The 22746-nt window shown below is 43.6% G+C and overlaps 1 protein-coding gene across 1 annotated transcript; it reads right to left on the reverse strand.

Annotated features, from left to right (window-relative positions):
* Positions 1-21316: 21316 nt before the first annotated feature.
* LOC115186365 (zinc finger protein 2 homolog) lies at positions 21317-21973 on the reverse strand (the record flags this gene model as incomplete). The annotated part of the gene is made up of 1 exon (XM_029746030.1): positions 21317-21973. A coding segment is annotated over one exon (657 nt), but the record flags the coding sequence as incomplete, so codon positions are not given.
* Between the last annotated feature and the right edge of the window lie 773 nt (positions 21974-22746).

Raw genomic sequence — 22746 nt, forward strand, 5'->3', positions numbered from 1 at the left:
CTGAACCTAATCAGGATTAACCCAGGTGTTCATACTGAACCTAATCAGGATTAACCCAGGTGTTCATACTGAACCTAATCAGGATTAACCCAGGTGTTCATACTGAACCTAATCAGGATTAACCCAGGTGTTCATACTGAACCTAATCAGGCTTAACCCAGGTGTTCATACTGAACCTAATCAGGATTAACCCAGGTGTTCATACTGAACCTAATCAGGATTAACCCAGGTGTTCATACTGAACCTAATCAGGATTAACCCAGGTGTTCATACTGAACCTAATCAGGATTAACCCAGGTGTTCATGCTGAACCTAATCAGGATTAACCCAGGTGTTCATACTGAACCTAATCAGGCTTAACCCAGGTGTTCATACTGAACCTAATCAGGATTAACCCAGGTGTTCATACTGAACCTAATCAGGATTAACCCAGGTGTTCATACTGAACCTAATCCGGATTAACCCAGGTGTTCATACTGAACCTAATCAGGATTAACCCAGGTGTTCATACTGAACCTAATCAGGATTAACCCAGGTGTTCATACTGAACCTAATCAGGCTTAACCCAGGTGGTCATACTGAACCTAATCAGGATTAACCCAGGTGTTCATACTGAACCTAATCAGGATTAACCCAGGTGTTCATACTGAACCTAATCAGGATTAACCCAGGTGTTCATACTGAACCTAATCAGGATTAACCCAGGTGTTCATACTGAACCTAATCAGGATTAACCCAGGTGTTCATACTGCACCTAATCAGGCTTAACCCAGGTGTTCATACTGAACCTAATCAGGCTTAACCCAGGTGTTCATACTGAACCTAATCAGCATTAACCCAGGTGTTCATACTGAACCTAATCAGGATTAACCCAGGTGTTCATACTGAACCTAATCAGGATTAACCCAGGTGTTCATACTGAACCTAATCAGGATTAACCCAGGTGTTCATACTGAACCTAATCAGGATTAACCCGGGTGTTCATACTGAACCTAATCAGGATTAACCCAGGTGTTCATACTGAACCTAATCAGGATTAACCCAGGTGTTCATACTGAACCTAATCAGGATTAACCCAGGTGTTCATACTGAACCTAATCAGGATTAACCCAGGTGTTCATACTGAACCTAATCAGGATTAACCCAGGTGTTCTCATTCAGGCTTACTTACCTGACTCCAGTCTCCGACTAACTAAGCCAAATTTAAGCCACGTTCAGGAAATCTACTTAAATGTCCTAGTTTAACTAGTTCTGGCTGAATCTAAGCCCTGCAGGGTCTGAATGAAACCTAATGTCCAGTGGGATTGATCTGTTTGATCCAATTGTTTGTTTCAGTTTACAGTTGTTGAATCCTTTGACGTATTGTTGATTTCAAAATGTTTCATCTTCAACAAATGCACTGGGTTGGTTGAAAAGTGATACTAAACTTACATACCAGCACTATTTTGACATAGTGGAGGATATACTGTTTTTCATACTAAGATGGACCAAGATATGTGCTCATTGGTTTTGCAAGAGGGCGGCAGGTAGCCTAGTGGTTAACGCTGACAAGGTAAAAATATGTTGTTCTGCCCCTGAACAACGCAGTTAACCCACTGTTCCCTGGTAGGCAATCATTAAGAATCTGTTCTTAACTGACTTGCCTAGTTAAATAAAGGTTAAATAAAATACAAATACAAATTAAGTCTGTTGATTGGTCAGTCATTGGGTTCCTTTGTTTTGCAATATGTTCAAATCAAGATTTATTTATACAGCACATTTCAGACATGGATGCAACGCAATGGCTTCACAGGAAAAACAATGAAAATAAACAGAAATATTTACTACACAACAAACAGAAGATTAACAACTGAAAGACTAATGAGCACCCTAAGGAAAATCCATTGATTAAAATATTAACAATTGGATGCAACATCCAACCATAACGAGATGGACAAGCCAGCACGGGTGTAACACATACTGACTAACGAGGTGAGACCAATCAGTGCGTCCTACGTGCTAACGAGCTAGACGTGTTAACGAGCTAGACGTGCTAAAGAGCTAGACGTGCTAACGAGCCCTACGTGCTAGCGTCCAACCTCAAAACATAAATGGAAAAACCAAAGCCTGTAACACCTTCCCCCTTATGACAACAAATATATCCTATATTTTTGTTGGACAAGTTTGCTCACCATCAACAGAAAACAACTTCTATTTCACATTATAATCAACTACAATGACTAGGTCTTCTACAATATACACATGGTGTCTTTTGACTGTCATCAATTAAAAACAAGAAGAAAAAAAACATTTCTAAATAATAATATACAATCATATAATTTCTATAGAATCCTAAAACTCGCTAGCTTCTAGAACTCTCGTCTTCCTAAAACACAATAGCTTCTAGAACTCTCGTCTTCCTAAAACTCACTAGCTTCTAGAACTCTCGTCTTCCTAAAACTCACTAGCTTCTAGAACTCTCGTCTTCCTAAAACTCACTAGCTTCTAGAACTCTCGTCTTCCTAAAACTCACTAGCTTCTAGAACTCTCGTCTTCCTAAAACTCACTAGCTTCTAGAACTCTCGTCTTCCTAAAACTCACTAGCTTCTAGAACTCTCGTCGCCTTGGAACGAGCCCAAACAAAACTCATCTCCAATATGGAAAAACGTGCAGTCAAAATAAATTGTGAACCATGGCAACACAATGGCTAAACGCAAAACACAAAACTTTTTGACTGCCAACCCTTCAATTTCTCAAACATATGACTATTTTACAGCTATTTAAAGACAAGACTCTCGTTAATCTAACCCCACTGTCCGATTTCAAAAAGGCTTTACAACGAAAGCAAAACATTAGATTATGTCAGCAGAGTGCCCAGCCAGAAAAAAATCAGACACCCATTTTTCAAGCTAGCATATAATGTCACATAAACCCAAACCACAGCTAAATGCAGCACTAACCTTTGATGATCTTCATCAGATGACACACCTAGGACATTGTGTTATACAATACATGCATGTCTGTTCAATCAAGTTCATATTTATATCAAAAACCAGCTTTTTACATTAGCATGTGACGTTCAGAAAAAGCATAACCCCGCAAACTTCCGGGGAATTTACTAACAGTTTGCTAAATTACTCACGATAAACGTTCACAAAAAGCATAACAATTATTTTAAGAATTATAGATACATTACTCCTCTATGCACTCGATATGTCCGATTTTAAAATAGCTTTTCGGATGAAGCACATTTTGCAATAATCTAAGTACATAGCCCGGCATTACAGGGCTAGCTATTTAGATACCCACCCAGGTCAGCCTCCACCAAAATCACATTTCCTATAAGAAAAATGTTCTTACCTTGCTTGTTCTTCATCAGAATACACTGCCAGGACTTCTACTTCAATAACAAATGTTGGTTTGGTCCCAAATAATCCATCGTTATATCCAAACAGCGACGTTTTGTTCGTGAGTTCTAGACACTATCAGAATGCTTCTTCACGGTCCCGCGCATGGCGCATTGGCGTGTCAAAAATGTCTAAATATTCCATTACCGTACTTCGAAGCATGTCAACCGCTGTTTAAAACCAATTTTTATGCCATTTATCTCGTAGATAAGTGATAATATTCCGACCGGGAGTATGCATTGAGCCTAAACAGCCGAATAAAATTTCTCCTCAGGTGCGACTCGTGCACGCGCCTCATTCAAAGGTCCTCTGAGTCGACACTTACAAAAGGTGATAATGTGTTTCAGCCTGAGGCTCCCTCGTAAACCTTCAGTTATTTCCCGGGCTCTGAGAGCCTATTGGAGCCCTGGGAATTGTCACGTTACAGCTAAGATCCTTACTTTTCAATAAAAAGATGCAAGACGCACGACTCCTTGTCAGACAGGGTACTTCCTGCTTGAAACCTTGTCAGGTTTTTGCCTGCCATAGGAGTTCTGTTATACTCACAGACACCATTCAAACAGTTTTAGAAAATTCAGAGTGTTTTCTATCCAAACCTGAAAAATAATATGCATATTCTAGCTTCTGAGTTGGTGTAGGAGACAGTTAAAAATGGGAACATATTTTTTCCAAAATTCTCAATGCTGCCCCCTAGCCCGTAGAGGTTTTAACTCCTGCAATATCTGTAGTAACTTTCCACCTCACTGTGGAGGATCTCTCTCTTTTCAGGGTTCACTAGATAGGTATGTTGTTGGATCGGGGCCCAGTCCCCAATGTCATGCTCTAGTACATTTGGGTTGGCACATCTGAGAATGAATCCTGATATTCTAAAAGCAGGGAAACAATGTCAATAAAATGGTACAAAACAATTTTCAGGTGGTTGCATCAATAATAATCATAACTAAATGTTACATGAAATGTAAATACGAAACATTTGGTTGCATAGTCTTATTTTCAACGTCTTTTCAATGACATTTTGCTAGGTGGGATATCGCCAATGTCAAAACACAGTTTTGAGACAGTTTGTGATATATTGAAAACCTAAACATAAAATGTGCTATATACACAAACATCTGCCACAATAATCATATTACTTGTATTTTGTTAAACAAGCTCCTTATAAACTGCACAAGCACCAGAAACACTGTTGTTTTGACAAGTAGCAATAAATCACTGATATCGATTAGGGGGGAAATCAGGTTGTACGTGATGTTGAAACTAACACAACACATGGAAATGGGAGATATATTTTATCTCACTGGTTAGAGGACAACCTGCAGAAGACAGTCAGCTACATTGGAATGATGCATTTAAATTTAGGGGTCGCTAAACAAAGGAACACAACACTTATTTGTCATCACTCATCGATATCATGTTCAAATCAATTGTGCCGAGATGAGGTTGCACGTCCTGTTAAAACTAACAGCTCAAAAACCACACAGAATCTGGGAATAATGTGTACATCACTGGTTAGAGGACAATTTATAGAAAACAGGTAGCTACATTTTGAAGTGATGCATTTTGATTCCAGTGGGTCACCAACATGGTAAGTGTAACACATTCAATAGAACAGGGGACAAACGTTTAGGGTTCTACATTGTGACATTATTAAAATACTCCTACTACAATGTTAAAACATTCTACATTGTGACATTAATTCATTGATATCATGAAACAACTCCTTCATATATGTATTTTCTGATATTTGATCTGAGATCTTTTATCAGATTCTCTCTGGTCAAAGCTAAGAGGCTTCTCTCATGTGTGTGTTCTCTGTGTTGTACCAGGCTGTTTGACTGAGTAAAACCTTTCCCACATTGATCACAGCTAAAATACTTATCTCCTGTGTATGTTCTCTGGTGTACTGTCAGATCGCCAGATTGAACAAAACATTTCCCACATTGAGTACAGCAATAAGGTTTCTCTCCTGTGTGCGTTCTCTGGTGTCTCTTCAGATGGCTAGATGTAAAAAAAAAAATCCCCCATTGATCACAGCTATAGGGTTTCTCTCCTGTGTGTATTCTCCGGTGTGATATCAGGCTGGTTGAATGACTAAAACTATTCCCACATTGAGTACAGCTATAAGATTTCTCGCCTGTGTATGTTCTCTGGTGTGCTATGTTGCTTAGCTGAGTAAAACCCTTCCCACATTGACCACAGCTATAAGATTTCTCTCATGTGTGTATTCTCTGGTGTATTGTCAGATCGCCAGATGAAACAAAACTCTTCCCACATTGATTACAGCTATAAGATATCTCTCCTGTGTGTGTTCTCTGGTGTCGAGTCAGACTGCTAGACCTAGTAAAAATATTCCCACATTGATCACAGCTAAAGGATTTCTCACCTATGTGTGTCCTCTGGTGTGATATCATGGTGCTTTGCTGAGTAAAACTATTCCCACATTGATCACAGCTATAAGATTTCTCTCCTGTGTGTGTTCTCTGGTGTACTTTCAGATCGCCAGATGAAACAAAACTCTTCCCACATTGATTACAGCTATAAGGTTTCTCTCCTGTGTGTGTTCTCTGGTGTGATATCATGGTGCTTAGCTGAGTAAAACTCTTCCCACATTGACCACAGCTATAAGGTTTCTCTCCCGAGTGTGTTCTCTGGTGTCGAATCAGAATTGTAGACGTAGTAAAAATCTTCCCACATTGATCACAGCTATAGGGTTTCTCGCCTGTGTGTGTTCTCTGGTGTGATATCATGGTGCTTTGCTGAGTAAAACTCTTCCCACATTGAGTACAGCTAAAAGGTTTCTCTCCTGTGTGGATTCTCTGGTGTCCTGTCAGAATGCTAGATGTAACAAAACTCATCCCACATTGATCACAGCTATAAGGTTTCTCTTCTGTGTGGATTCTCTGATTAATTTTAATGCTTGATGAGGAGGTGAATCTCTTCCCACAGTCAGAGCAGCAGTGAGTTCTCTTCCCTGTGGGTCGCTGCAGGTGTTTCTTGACGTGTTCTGATCTGGACAGACTCTTCTCTGCCTCTTCAGCATCATGAGGTTGTTGAGGCTCCCCAGAGGACCCACGGTAGTCCCGTATCTCTCCTGTGTGAACAACAAAGTCAGACAGATGGTTAAAGGCCCACAACAGCGGAATCCACTGTAAAAGGTGATGCCAACAGCGGAGCCATGATGTACAACAACTGACGTCTGTAATGAATGTTACAATTATTTAATTTCTTAAAATGAGCAAGAATAGTCATATTTAGTCTTGTTTTCACATTAGTAGTAAAACTGATGATTGTAGGCTAGAAATCAATTATTAAAGTTGTTGAAATCCTAAGCAGTGTGCCAGACGACTTTTGGTCTCCAATATAGGCCCCTTTCTGTGTTTGCTAAAATTGCGGCACGAGGGCAATGCACACACAATTTGGTTGCAGAAACTCCTCCCTTCTAATGAGGAAACAGCAAGTTATGGATGTAGAATATCTGGTAATGAGGAAACCACTAGTTATGGATGTAGTATATCTGTCACAGGATCCAACGAAAGTGGCGCCCCTCCTCGGTCGGGCGGCGCTCGCCGGTCGTCGTCGCCGGCCTATTAGCTGCCACCGATCGTTGTTTCAGTTTCGTTTAGTTTGTCTGTCTGTTCCGCACCTGTTTTGTGTATGTCATTAGTGGGGACTTATTTAATGTGTGTTTTCAGTTGGGATTTTTGTGCGGGATTGTTTGTTGTCCACTCAGGACGGTGGGCCTGTGAATGTAGTTGCTTTGCTAGTCGTATTTTGGATGTTTTTGTGTTTTTGTGTTTTGTGCTGGCTGACGTCTTATTTTCTCTCTTCGGACCGTTTTGCCCTGTGTTTTGGGTTGGTCATTATTATTACGCGCCCTTCTGTTTTGGCGTGACCAGTTTGTTGCCGGAGAAAATAAAGACTGTATACTTTACCTATGCTCTCTGCGCCTGACTCCAACCACCACTCCTAGAATCATCTGACAGAATCCCGCACCAAAACCTATGGAGTCAGCAGGAGCAGAAGCGCCATCCATGGCTGAGCAGGTCTCCCAACATGCCGGCCTCCTCCACCGCCTAGGCTCGGCCATGGATCAGGTGTTGGCCCGGTTGGAGAGCTGGGAGAGAGGTGCCTCCCCAGCCAGACCAGCTCCGGTCCCTCACCCTACGCACCTATCCACACCCACAGAAGCGGGTGCCGGCGGGATCCGGATTTCACCGCCCAGGGAGTTCGATGGAACGGCCGCTGGGTGCAAGGGGTTCTTGCTCCAACTGGAACTGTACCTGGCGACCGTCCGCCCCCCTCCCTCCGACGAAGAGAGGGTGAGCGTCCTCGTCTCGTGTCTCACGGGTCGAGCCCTGGAATGGGCCAATGCGGTCTGGGAAGGTCCAGACTCGGCCCGGGGTGACTACCCGGAGTTCACCCGCCGCTTCCAGGCGGTTTTCGATCATCCCCCGGAGGGCAGGGCGGCGGGTGAGCTACTATTCCATTTGAGGCAGGAGACGAGGACCGCTCAGGATTTCGCATTGGAATTCCGGACTCTCGCCGCTGGATCGGGGTGGAACGAGCGGGCCCTGATAGACCACTATAGGTGTAGCCTTCGCGAGGACGTCCGCCGGGAGCTGGCATGTAGGGACAACACCTCCACTCTGGACCAACTGGTGGATTTGTCCATCAGATTGGACAACCTGCTAGCTGCCCGGGGACGTTCCAGTCGGGGCCTGTTCGTTCCGCCTACCAGTCCTCCCGCTCCACAGCCCATGGAGATAGGGGGGGCTGCACCGAGGAGGACCGGAGGGAGGGGTCTCTCTTGCACCCGATGTGGACACAGAGGACACACTGTGGACCGGTGCTGGAGAGGTCCCTCCGGGAGTTCGGAGGGCAGGCAGAGCACCGCTTCGGCCCCCCAGGTGAGTCCGCACCAGCCACACCCAGAGCCCCCTGTCGATCACTTGTACACCTCCGTTTGTTTCCCTAATTTTTCCCCTCACTTCCAGTATAAGGCGCTAGTCGATTCAGGTGCAGCTGGGAGTTTTATGGACCATGGGTTAGCGAAGAGGTTAGGGATCCCCCTGGTTCAGCTGGACCACCCCTTCCCCGTGCACGCCCTAGATAGTCGACCGCTAGGGTCAGGCCAAGTAGGGGAGGTCACAGTGCCACTGGTTATGCAGACGTGGGGGGGTCATGTGGAGCGTCTCAGCCTGTTCATCATTGACTCCCCAGCGTTTCCGGTGGTACTGGGAATCCCCTGGCTAGCCACTCACAACCCCCAGATTTCGTGGAGACAGAGGGCTCTTACGGGGTGGTCGAGGGAGTGCTCAGGTAGGTGCATAGGAGTTTCCATCGGTGCGACTACGGTGGAGAGTCCAGACCAAGTCTCCACCGTGCACATTCCCTCAGAGTATGCCGATTTGGCTATCGCCTTCAGTAAGACGAAGGCGACTCAATTACCCCCCCCATCGACAGGGAGATTGTGCGATAAACCTCCAGGCTGACGCGGTTCTTCCTAGGAGTCACGTGTATCCTCTGTCTCAGGAGGAAACAGTGGCTATGGATACATACGTCACTGAGTCCCTGAGACAGGGATACATTCGGCCCTCTAAATCCCCCGTCTCCTCGAGCTTCTTTTTCGTGAAGAAAAAGGAGGGAGGTCTGCGCCCGTGCATTGACTATAGAGGTCTAAATGCTATCACAGTGGGTTTCAGTTACCCGCTACCTCTCATTGCTACGGCAGTGGAGTCATTTCACGGGGCGCGCTTCTTCACGAAATTGGATCTCAGGAGTGCGTATAACTTGGTGCGTATCCGAGAGGGAGACGAGTGGAAAACCGCATTTAGTACCACATCTGGCCATTATGAGTACCTCGTCATGCCGTATGGGTTAAAGAATGCTCCCGCCGTCTTCCAATCCTTTGTGGACGAAGTCCTTAGGGACATGCTCGGGCAGGGTGTGGTGGTGTACATCGATGACATCCTGATCTGCTCCGCCACACGCGCCGAGCATGTGTCCCTGGTGCGTAAAGTGCTTGGGCGGCTGCTGGAGCATAACCTATACGTCAAGGCTGAGAAATGTGAGTTCTTCAAAAGAGCCGTCTCATTTCTAGGATATCGCATTTCCACCTCGGGGGTGGAGGTGGAGTGTGACCGCGTAACGGCTGTGCGTAATTGGCCAACCCCAGCCACTGTGAAGGAGGTGCAGCGGTTCTTGGGGTTCGCTAATTATTATCGGAGGTTTATCCGGGGTTTTGGCCAGGTAGCAGCTCCCATTACCTCACTGATGAAGGGGGGGCCGGTGCGGCTACGATGGTCAGCAGAGGCGGACAGAGCCTTTCATCGTCTGAAGGTTCTGTTTACCAATGCACCTGTCCTAGCGCATCCGGACCCCTCTTTGCCATTCATAGTGGAGGTGGACGCGTCCGAGGCTGGGGTAGGAGCTGTGCTGTCGCAGCGTTCGGGCGTTCCTCCGAAGCTCCGCCCATGCGCGTTCTTTTCTAAGAAGCTGAGCCCGGCGGAGCGCAATTATGATGTGGGGGACCGGGAGCTGTTAGCCGTGGTCAGGGCTTTGACGGTGTGGAGACATTGGCTTGAGGGGGCACGTCACCCTTTTCTCATCTGGACCGACCACCGTAACCTGGAGTATATTCGGGCAGCGAGGAGGCTTAATCCCCGTCAGGCGAGGTGGGCCATGTTTTTCACGAGGTTTAACTTCACTCTCTCGTACATTCCAGGTTCCCAGAACCGGAAGGCTGACGCACTGTCGCGTCTCTACGACACCGAGGAGCGGACCATCGATCCTACTCCCATACTTCCCGCCTCCTGTCTGGTGGCACCGGTGGTATGGGAGGTGGATGCGGACATCGAGCGGGCGGTTCGGTCAGAACCTACTCCGTCGCAGTGTCCCGTGGGCCTGAAATACATTCCGCTTGATGTTCGCGATCGCCTGATCCGATGGTCCCATACTCTACCCTCCTCGGGTCATCCTGGGGTGGAATGGACAGTGCGGGGCCTGAAGGGGAGGTACTGGTGGCCCACCTTGGCTGAGGATGTCCGGCGTTATGTCTCGTCCTGTTCAGTATGCGCTCAGTGTAAGGCTCCTAGGCACCTACCTCGAGGGAAATTACAGCCCCTCCCTGTTCCACAGCGGCCATGGACTCACCTCTCGGTGGATTTCCTTACGGATCTCCCGCCGTCTCAGGGGAACACGGCGATCCTGGTCGTTGTGGACAGGTTCTCTAAGTCCTGCCGTCTGCTCCCTTTGCCCGGTCTTCCTACGGCCCTGCAGACCGCGGAGGCCCTGTTCACTCACGTCTTCCGGCACTATGGGGTGCCCGAGGACATCGTATCTGATCGAGGTCCCCAGTTTACATCCAGGGTATGGAAATCGTTTATGGAGAGGCTGGGGGTCTCGGTCAGCCTGACCTCGGGATTCCACCCCGAGAGTAATGGGCAGGTAGAGCGCATCAACCAGGATGTGGGCAGGTTCCTGCGGTCATATTGCCAGGACCGGCCAGGGAAGTGGGCGCAGTTCGTGCCATGGGCCGAGATGGCCCAGAACTCTCAGCGCCACTCCTCCACTAATCTGTCACCCTTCCAGGTGGTGCTGGGGTATCAGCCGGTCCTGGTGCCATGGCAACAGAGCCAGACGGAGGCTCCTGCGGTGGAAGCATGGGTCAAGCGCTCTCAGGAGACCTGGAACGCGGTCCAGGAATGTTTAAGGAGGGCGAGCGAACGACACAAGGAGAGCGCTGACCGCCACCGCAGTGACGCCCCCGTGTTTAACCCGGGGGATAGAGTCTGGCTCTCGACCCGGAACCTGCCTCTCCGCCTGCCCTGCCGGAAGCTGGGTCCGCGGTTTGTGGGGCCGTTCAAAGTCCTGAGGAGGATAAACGAGGTGTGTTACAGGTTGCAACTTCCTTCGTAGTACCGTATTAACCCCTCGTTTCATGTGTCTCTCCTCAGGCCGGTGGTAGCTGGTCCGCTGCAGGACAGTGAGGTGCTGGAGGCCCCCCCGCCCCCCCTGGACATCGGGGGGAGCCCGGCGTACACAGTCCGAGCCATCCTGGACTCCCGACGTCGGGTAGGGGGCCTGCAGTACCTCGTGGACTGGGAGGGGTACGGTCCGGAGGAGAGGTGCTGGGTTCCGGCGGCGGACGTTCTGGACCCCCCTATGCTGTTGGACTTCCACCGTCGCCGACCGGATCGGCCGGCGCCTCGCCCTCCGGGCCGTCCCCGAGGCCGGCGTCGGCGCGCGGCAGGAGCCGCGCGTCAGGGGAGGGGTACTGTCACAGGATCCAACGAAAGTGGCGCCCCTCCTCGGTCGGGCGGCGCTCGCCGGTCGTCGTCGCCGGCCTATTAGCTGCCACCGATCGTTGTTTCAGTTTCGTTTAGTTTGTCTGTCTGTTCCGCACCTGTTTTGTGTATGTCATTAGTGGGGACTTATTTAATGTGTGTTTTCAGTTGGGATTTTTGTGCGGGATTGTTTGTTGTCCACTCAGGACGGTGGGCCTGTGAATGTAGTTGCTTCGCTAGTCGTATTTTGGATGTTTTTGTGTTTTTGTGTTTTGTGCTGGCTGACGTCTTATTTTCTCTCTTCGGACCGTTTTGCCCTGTGTTTTGGGTTGATCATTATTATTACGCGCCCTTCTGTTTTGGCGTGACCAGTTTGTTGCCGGAGAAAATAAAGACTGTATACTTTACCTCTGCTCTCTGCGCCTGACTCCAACCACCACTCCTAGAATCATCTGACAATATCTGGTAATGAGGAAACCACTAGTTATGGATGTAGTATATCTGGTAATGTGGAAACTACTAGTTATGGATGTAGTATATCTGGTAATGAGGAAACCACTAGTTATGGATGTAGTATATCTGGTAATGAGGAAACCACTAGTTATGGATGTAGTATATCTGCCAGGAGAAAAAAATGGTGAGCAAAGATTTTAGTTTTTCACGATGTATTCTGAATATTACAGCACAAGATCAGGAGTGGTACTCAAGGAAACTCACATTAAGCTCTGTGTCTATTCACTAATTCACCACCATGGGGGAAATCTCAGGGGAGTTCTCATAGGCTGACAGCAAATATAGCCTCCATTTCCAGGTTGCTTATGAGTGTATTTCACACTACTTTTAGATTATAACTGTAAGGATTGTTTGAATCTCCAACTTAACTTTGTGATATAAACCAACTGCTTTATACTTAAACACTTCAACCAGTAAAATGTTATTTGGCTAGCTTTGCCATCAGCCTGACAATGAGGGTTTGTACACTAGTGTTTAACTTCTTACGGATCAGTGTTCTGCTAGCGTTCCACTTAGACAACATCCGGTGAAATTGCAGAGCGCGAAATTCAAAATACAAAAACCGTAATATTAAACATTCATGAAAATACAAGTGTCATACATGATTCTTTAGTTTAGAACCTTGGTAATCGAACCGCATTGTCCGATTTACAATAGGCTTTACGGTGAAAGCATAGCATTTGATTATCTGAGGACAGAGCCCCGCATACTTCCTGCATAGAAATATTTCTCAAAACAGCACAGCGTCACAAAAATTAGCGATAAAATAAATCACTTGCCTTTGAAGATCTTCCTCTGTTTGCAATCCCAAGGGTCCCAGCTACACAATAAATTGCTGTTTTGTTTGATAAAGTCCCTCTTTATATCCCAAAAACTCAGTTTGGTTGGCGCGTTTTGTTCAGTAATCCACCCGTTCAACTCGTTCAACATGCAGACAAAATAATCCAAAAAGTTACCAATAAACTTCATCCAAACAAGTCAAACAACGTTTCTAATCAATCCTCAGGTACCCTAATATGTAAATAAACAATAAAACTGTAAATCAAGCATAGTGTTTTCTATCAAATACAACCAATTATATGCATATCCTAGCTTCTGGGTCTGAGTAACAGGCAGTTTCCTTTGGGCATGCCAGACTCACTGAACTTCCGAACACCGCCCCCTAGCCCAAAGAAGTTAACAAATTGGCCCATAACTTCAACAAACAATAACATAGACATACTGCAGGATCCATAACTTCACCTAACAACATAGACCTAGGACTATAAATAATTTCATACTTCAGGTGAAACATGGAAACTAAAATGTCTTTCATGACATTTCATAACCTGATCACCAGATACTTTTGTGAATAATCCCACTAGGCTATTCTGTAATGTGTTGCCATTCTAAATGTCCTGAATAAAGGAAAATAGCTCTGTGGGTTGTACAATAACCTATTAATTAATGAACAGTTCTCAACACATTATGAGCAAAGTATCTCTGTGTGCAAACAGACTAACGAGACCCTACTGTAAATCAAGCAGTCAATAACACATTATAAACATCAATTTGTTAGGGATGTTGGATCCAACGTGGAGCACGGCATAACTGTCTTTACCAGAATAATGAATGAAGAAGCACTTTGGTTGTTGTTGCATGTCGTGATGTTTGTCATGTGACTGTCATTCAGAAAATGATTTCCTGGATCAGCTGATGATAGTTGAACATGTGACGAACTAAACAGCTACAGTATTAAGAATTATGTGTAATTATTGAAGAACCACATTAATGACAGTATCCATTTGGGTGTTGTCAATAAAGTTAAGGTGACTCTAGGTTAGAACCATTTGATTTAGCAAACTCTGAAATGATTTAGGATTTCTGTGCCCATGAAAACTATTTTTCCAGCGTAACATAAGGAGACACTAAATGTTACGTAATTAGAGAGCATTTCAGAGATCTGAATACAAAAAACTGTCTGACAGCAAGATCCAGTATTTAAGGTGATGTTCATCATATGACAAGCTTAACGTTATGACTATAACTACTGTTCCCCGAAGGAGGGAAACTAGGTACAACATACTATTAAATCCACACGTTATGACTATAACTACTGTTCCCTGAAGGAGGGAAACTAGGTACACCATACTATTAAATCCGCACCTCGCTGGAAGCCCCGCCTTCTACAGGTGATGAGCGTGAGGCTCGGATTTATTCCTTAAATTTAAAACCGCTCTTCACCGACCCAGGAAGGGGCGGGGCCAAACAGGTGTTGTACCTCGTTTCCCTCCTTCAGGGAAGAGTAATTATAGTCAAAGTTAAATTTGGGGATGTCTGATAGTATTTCTGATTGTCTTAACACACCACCACTAATGAGTGGGAGTGTTTACATTTTTGGGCTTTATGTAGGTCATTTTAAACTTAGCAATGGAAATAAAAATGTATATTTATAATTTTCATTTAAATAGAACGTAGATTAACCACAGAGAATGATGTTGAGATACAAAGACAATTATAATTATTAATACTATTATAAATTAAATGAAACTGTTCCAGTAAAATGTGAATATGAAAATCATAACTGGCACCAGATCAGTAGAAATGGTCAGATAAATTGGCACCAAATGGAAAAGGTTGCTGACTGCTGGTGTAGCCTAATACCAGAAACTATAGGAGCATAACGATTGCTGGTGTAGCCTATTACCAGAAACTATAGGAGCATAACGACTGCTGGTGTAGTCTATTACCAGAAACTATAGCAGCATAACGACTGCTGGTGTAGCCTAATACCAGAAACTATAGGAGCATAACGACTGCTGGTGTAGCCTATTACCAGAAACTATAGGAGCATAACGACTGCTGGTGTAGCCTATTACCAGAAACTATAGAAGCATAACGACTGCTGGTGTAGCCTATTACCAGAAACTATAGGAGCATAACGACTGCTGGTGTAGCCTATTACCAGAAACTATAGGAGCATAACGACTGCTGGTGTAGTCTATTACCAGAAACTATAGGAGTATAACGACTGCTGGTGTAGGCTATTACCAGAAACTATAGGAGCATAACGACTGCTGGTGTAGTCTATTACCAGAAACTATAGGAGCATAACGACTGCTGGTGTAGCCTATTACCAGAAACTATAGGAGCATAACAACTGCTGGTGTAGTCTATTACCAGAAACTATAGGAGCATAACGACTGCTGGTGTAGCCTATTACCAGAAACTATAGGAGCATAACGACTGCTGGTGTAGTCTATTACCAGAAACTATAGGAGTATAACGACTGCTGGTGTAGGCTATTACCAGAAACTATAGGAGCATAACGACTGCTGGTGTAGTCTATTACCAGAAACTATAGGAGCATAACGACTGCTGGTGTAGCCTATTACCAGAAACTATAGGAGCATAACGACTGCTGGTGTAGCCTATTACCAGAAACTATAGGAGCAGAACATCAGAATTTACGAAGGCCAGCAGCAGCGGGAAGAGTACACTAAGGAAGAGGTTTTTCTGATGGTTAGGCTATCTTGTTTCAGAGGGGTGTCATCAATAGCCCATAATGACAAAGTGAAAACAGGTAAAAAACAGAAATACCTTATTTACTGAAGTATTCAGACCCCTTGCTATGAGACTCGAAATTGCTTTCAGGTGCATCTTGTTTCCATTAATCATCCTTGAGATGTATCTACAAGTTGTTCGAAGTCCACCTGTGGTAAATTCAATTGATTGGATATGATTTGGAAGGCACACACCTGTCTATATAACGTCCCAGAGTTGACAGTGCATGTCAGAGCAAAAACCAAGCCATGAGGTCGAAGGAACTCTCCGTAGAGCTCCAGGACAAGCTTGTGTCGAGGCACAGATCTGGGGAAGGGTACCAAAAACAAATTCTGCAGCATTGAAGGTCCCCAAGAACACAGTGACCTCCATCATTCTTAAATGGAATACTCTTCTTAGAGCTGGTCACCCGGCCAAACTGAGCAATTGGGGAAGAAGGGCCTTGGTCAGGGAGGTGACCACAAACCTGATGGTCACTCTGACAGAGCTCCAAAGTTCCTCTGTGGAGATGGGAGAACCTTCCAGAAGGACAACCATATCTGCAGCACTCCAACAATCAGAACTTTATGGTAGTGGCCAGACAGAAGCCACCCCTCAGTATAAAGCATAAGACAGCCTGCTTGGAGTTTGACAAAAGGCACCTTAAGGACTCTAAGACCATGAGAAACAAGATTCTCTGGCTTGATGAAACCAAGATTTTACTCATTGGCCTGAATGCCAAGAGTCAGGTCTGGAGGAAACCTGGCACCATCCCTACGGTGAAGCATGGTGGTGGCAGCATCATGCTGTGGGGATGTTTTTCAGCAGCAGGGACTGGGACACTAGTCCGGAAAGTATTATGTGAAATTATTTTGATGTGATATTTAAATATTGTGTGAAATTATTCTGAATTGATATGAAAGTATTGTGTGAAATTATTTTGATGTGATATGAAACTACAGCAATTTATGTTTCTAGAAACGTATTGCAATTGAGAATCGATACACATTTAGATGGAATATTTGGCTATTTTGTTTCCCAGAGCCAGTCTACCTCTGAAAATAACATACAGTCCTTGGACCTTGAGGAGTAACAGGGGCAGAAATCAGCAGTAGAAACAGTAACAAAGCGTACTCCCTGCCCGTTTCGGTAAAAAGCTGAGGGATGGGCTGGAGAAATGCAACCATCCATGAAATCAACATTCTAGTTTTAACCATGTTTTGAGGACATGCAGTGTTTGTTTATATTTACTGACAGACATTGGAGTAAAAAAAGCCTATATTTTGGGTTCTGATGGGGTACGACAGTTGAACTAAGCTCATGAGGCATTTATAAGTGATTTCTTCAAGAAACAATGAGTACATATCATTAATGTATAAGTCCCAAAATGGATGTAACAACTACTGATTGCCCCTTTAAGAGAACATATTGGGCTAATCTAATAGGAGATATTGAGGACTACAGTATTTCAGGCATTGTCATTGGATGCATTTGATCAATTGTTAATGTTTTGTTGATGGTCCACACTAGATGTTCTACACGCTACAGTGTAGCTTCAGCCATTCCTACAGAACAACATTAAAACCTCTTACATCTAGATGTTCCGCTAGCGGAACATCTGCTCCAATATCCAATGATGGGCGTGGCGCGAATTACAAAGTCCTCGAAAATCCGAAAACTTCCATTTTTCAAACATATGACTATTTTACACCATTTTAAAGACAAGACTCTCCTTTATCTAACCACACTGTCCGATTTCAAAAAGGCTTTACAACGAAAGCAAAACATTAGATTATGTCAGGAGAGTACCCAGCCAGAAATAATCAGACACCCATTTTTCAAGCTAGCATATAATGTCACAAAAACCAAAACCACAGCTAAATGCAGCACTAACCTTTGATGATCTTCATCAGATGACACTCCTAGGACATTATGTTATACAATACATGCATGTTTTGTTCAATCAAGTTCATATTTATATCAAAAACAAGCTTTTTACATTAGCATGTGACGTTCAGAACTAGCATTCCCACCGAACACTTCCGGTGAATTTACTAAATTACTCACGATAAACGTTCACAAAAACATAACAATTATTATAAGAATTATAGATACAGAACTCCTTTATGCAATCACTATGTCCGATTTTAAAATAGCTTTTTGGCAAAAGCACATTTTGCAATATTCTGAGTAGATAGCCCAGCCATCACGGGCTAGCTATTTTGACACCCACCAAGTTTGCCCCTCACCAAACTCAGATTTACTATTAGAAAAATTGGATTACCTTTGCTGTTCTTCGTCAGAATGCACTCCCAGGACTTCTACTTCAATAACAAATGTTGATTTGATTCAAAATAATCCATAGTTATATTCAAATATCCTCTGTTTTGTTCGTGCGTTCAAGACACTATCCGAAGGGTGACGAAGGGTGACGGGCCCGACGCGTTTCGTGACAAAAAAATTCTACATATTCCATTACCGTACTTCGAAGCATGTCAACCGCTGTTTAAAATCAATTTTTATGCAATTTTTCTCGTAAAAAAGCGATAATATTCCGACCAGGAAACCCTGTTTTTGTTCAAAGACGAAAAAATAAAAACATGGTGCCGCCTCGTGCACGCGCCTCAGTCTCATGGTTCTCTGATCGAACACTATCCAAATGCGCTACTGTTTTTCAGCCAGGGCCTGCAAAGGCATCATTCAGCACTTTGCCGCCTTCTGAGAGCCTATGGGAGCCGTAGGAAGTGTCACGTTACAGCAGAGATCCTCAGTTTTCAATAAAGAGAGTGTAGAAGGCCAAGAAATGGTCAGAGAGGGCACTTCCTGTAAGGAATCTTCTCAGGTTTTGGCCTGCCATATGAGTTCTGTTATACTCACAGACACCATTCAAACAGTTTTAGAAACTTTAGGGTGTTTTCTATCCAAATCAAACAATTATATGCATATTCTAGTTTCTGGGCAGGAGTAATAATCAGATTAAATCGGGTCCGTTTTTTTTTTCGACCGTGAAAATACTGCCCCCTATCCATAACAGGTTAAATGTCCTAGTTTATCTAGTCCTGGCTTAATCTAAGCCCTGCAGGGTCTGAATGAAACCTAATGTCCAGTGGGATTGATCTTTTTGAGCCAATTGTTTGTTTCAGTTTTCAGTTGTTGAATCCTTTAACGAATTGTTGATTTCAAAACTTTTCAGTTTCAACAAATGCACTGGGTTGGTTGAAAAGTGATACTGTTTTGACATCATGGAAGATATACTGAATTGATACTGTTTTTCATACTAAGATGGACCAAAATATGTGCTCATTGGTTTTGCAAGAGGGCATAAAAATATGTTGTTCTGCCCCTGAACAAGGCAGTTAACCCACTGTTCCCTGGTAGGCCGTCATTATAAATAAGAATTTGTTCTTAACTGACTTGCCTAGTTAAATAAAGGTTAAATAAAATAAAAAAATAATTAAGTCTGTTGATTGTCAGTCATTGGGTTAATTTTTTTTGCAATATGTTCAAATTAAATCAAGCTTTATTTATATAGCACATTTCAGACATGGATGCAACGCAATGGCTTCACAGGGGGGAAAATTTTTTAAAAAATAAAACAGAAATATTTACTACACAACAAACATGAGGATAAAAAACAGAAGATTAACAACTGAAAGACTAATGAGCATCCTAAGGAAAATCCATTGATTTAAATATTTACAATTCGAAGCAATATCCAACCATAACGAGATGGACAAGCCAGCACAGGTGTAACACATACTGACTAACGAGGTGACACCAATCAGTGCGTCCTACGTGCTAACGAGCTAGACGTGCTAACGACCTATATGGGCAAAAGTCCAACCTCAAACATAGATGGAAAAACCAAAGCCTGTAACACCTTCCCCCTTAAGACAACAAATATATCCTATATTTTTGATGGACAATTTTACTCACCACCAGCAGAAAACAACTTCCATTTCACATTATAATCATCTACAATGATTCACCTTCACCAATATAAACATGGTGTCTACTGGCTGTCAACAATTAAAAACAAGAAAAAAACACGCATTTCTAAATAATAATATACAATAGGATTATTTGTTTCTCCTTTTTCTTTCTATAGAATCCTAAATCCCACTAGCTTGTCTTCCTAAAACTCAATATCTTCAAGAACTCTCGTCCCCTTGGAACGAGCCCAAACAAAACTAATCTCCAAGCAAGCCTCTAACACCTTCTTCTTTAAGACAACAAATACATCCTATATTTTTGGCTGACAATAAAAAACATAAAAAAAATGTAATTCTAATTTTTTCAACAATGTAATTTTTTGCTTCTAGAACTCTCGTCCCCTTGGAACAATGTGCAGTCAAAATAAATTGTGATCCATGGTAACGAACTGGCTAAACGCAAAACACAAAACTTTTTGACTGCCCACCCTTGAGACAATCAGCAACCAAGTTGTCCTTATCATGGACATGTCTGATTTCAAGAGGAAACTCCTGCAATATCCGTAGTAACTTTCCACCTCACTGTGGAGCTTCTCTCTCTTTTCAGGGTTCACTAGATAGGTATGTTGTTGGATCAGGGCCCAGTCCCCAATGTCATGCTCTAGTACATTTGGGTTGGCACATGTGAGAATTAACCCTAATATTCTAAAAGCAGGGCAACAATGTCAATATAATTGTACCAAAAAAATTGTCAGTTGGTTGCATGAATAATTTAATATGCAGAAACAGTTTGTGATATATTGAAAACCTAAACATAAAATGTCCACAAACATCTACCACAATAATCGTATTATTTGTAATTTTTAAAACCTTTTTAAAAATGCACAAGAACCAAAAATGCTGTTTTCACAAGTAGCAATAAAATACTGATATCGATTAGGGGGGAAATCAGGTTGTACGTGCTGTTGAAACTAACACAACCAAAAAAACACATGGAAATAGGAGATATATTTTACCTCACTGGTTAGAGGACAACCTGCAGAAGACAGTCAGCTACATCTTGGAGCGATACATTTAAATGTAGGGGTTGCTAAACAAAGGAACACAACACTTATTTGTCATAACTCATCGATATCATGCTAAAATCCTTTGTGTGACAGAAGGGAGATGAGGTTGCATGTCCTGTTAAAACTAACAGCTCAAAAACCACACGGAATCTGCGAATAATGTGTACATCACTGGTTAGAGGACAATTTGTAGAAAACAGCTAGCTACATTTTGAAGTGTTGCATTTTGATTCAAGTGGGTCACCAAAGTGGTAAGTGTAACACAACTCTTTTTGTGTTAGTCACTTTTTGTTAAATCACATAAATAGTAACTCTTTCAATTCAGAGCCTGGATTTTTCCCAAGGCTAATATCCATATCACGCTGAAATCAATTGAATGGGGTAAACGTTTAGGGTTCTACATTGTGAAATTCCTTAAAATACTCCTACTATGTTAAAACATTCTACATTGTGACATTATTTCATTGATATCATGAAACAACTCCTTCATGTATTTTCTGATGTTTAATCAGAGATCTTTTATCAGAGTATCTCTTGTCACACTGATCACAGCTATAAGATTTCTCTCCTGTGTGTGTTCTCTGGTGTAGCATCAGACTGCTAGATGCAGAAAAACTCTTCCCACATTGACCACAACTATAAGGTTTCTCTCCAGTGTGTGTTCTTTGGTGTAATGTCAGCTGGCCAGATTGACCAAAACTCTTCCCACATTGACCACAGCTATAAGATTTCTCTCCTGTGTGTGTTCCCTGGTGTTGAGTCAGATGGCAAGATCGACCAAAACTCTTGCCACATTGATCACAGCTATATGGTTTCTCTCCTGTGTGTGTTCTCTGGTGTTGAGTCAGCTGGCCAGATTGACCAAAACTCTTCCCACATTGATCACAGCTATAAGATTTCTCTCCTGTGTGTATTCTCTGGTGTTGAGTCAGATGGCAAGATCGACCAAAACTCTTCCCACATTGATCACAGCTATAAGGTTTCTCTCCTGTGTGTGTTCTCTGGTGTAATGTCAGCTGGTCAGATTGAACAAAACTCTTCCCACATTGATCACAACTATAGGGTTTCTGTCCTGTATGTATTCTCTGGTGCACTGTCAGATCGCTAGATTGACCAAAACTCTTCCCACATTGACCACAGCTATAAGGTTTCTCTCCTGTGTGTGTTCTCTGGTGTAAAGTCAGAGAGCCAGATGTAGTAAATCTCTTCCCACATTGAGTACAGCTAAATGGTTTCTCTCCTGTGTGGATTCTTTGATGAATTTTAATGCCTGCTGAGGAGGTGAATCTCTTCCCACAGTCAAAGCAGCAGTGAATTCTCTTCCCTGTGGATCTCTGCAGGTTTTTCTTGAGGTGTTCTGATCTGGAGGGACTCTTCTCTGCCTCTTCAGCATCATGAGGTTGTTGAGGCTGACCAGAGGATCCACGATAGTCACGTCTCTCTCCTGTGTCAACAACAAAGTCAGACAGATGGTTCAAGGCCCACAACAGCGGAAATCCACTGTAAAAGGTAATGCCAACAGCGTAGCCATGATGTTGTACAACAATTCACGTCTGTAATGAATGTTAAAATTATTTGACAATTGTCTTAAAATGAGCAAGAAAAGTCATATTTTGTCTTGTTTTCACATTAGTAGTAACATCAATGATTGTAGGCTAGAAATATGTTATTAATGTTGTTGAAACTCTAAGCAGTGTGCCAGACTGGCTCCAGGTCATCTACAAGACCCTGCTAGGTAAAGCCCGCCTTATCTCAGCTCGCTGGTCACCATAGCAGCACCCACCCATAGCACGCGCTCCAGCAGGTATATCTCACTGGTCACCCCCAAAGCCAATTCTTATTTTGGCCGCCTTTCATTCCAGTTCTCTGCTGCCAATGACTGGAACGATCTGCAAAAATCACTGAAGCTGGAGACTCATATCTCCCTCACTAGCTTTAAGCACCAGCTGTCAGAGCAGCTCACAGATCACTGCACCTGTACATAGCCCATCTGTAAATAGCCCATCCAACTACCTCATCCCCATACTGTATTTATTTATCT

Source organism: Salmo trutta, unplaced genomic scaffold (genome assembly GCF_901001165.1).
Source record: "Salmo trutta unplaced genomic scaffold, fSalTru1.1, whole genome shotgun sequence".
Classification (NCBI taxonomy): Eukaryota; Metazoa; Chordata; class Actinopteri; order Salmoniformes; family Salmonidae; genus Salmo; species Salmo trutta.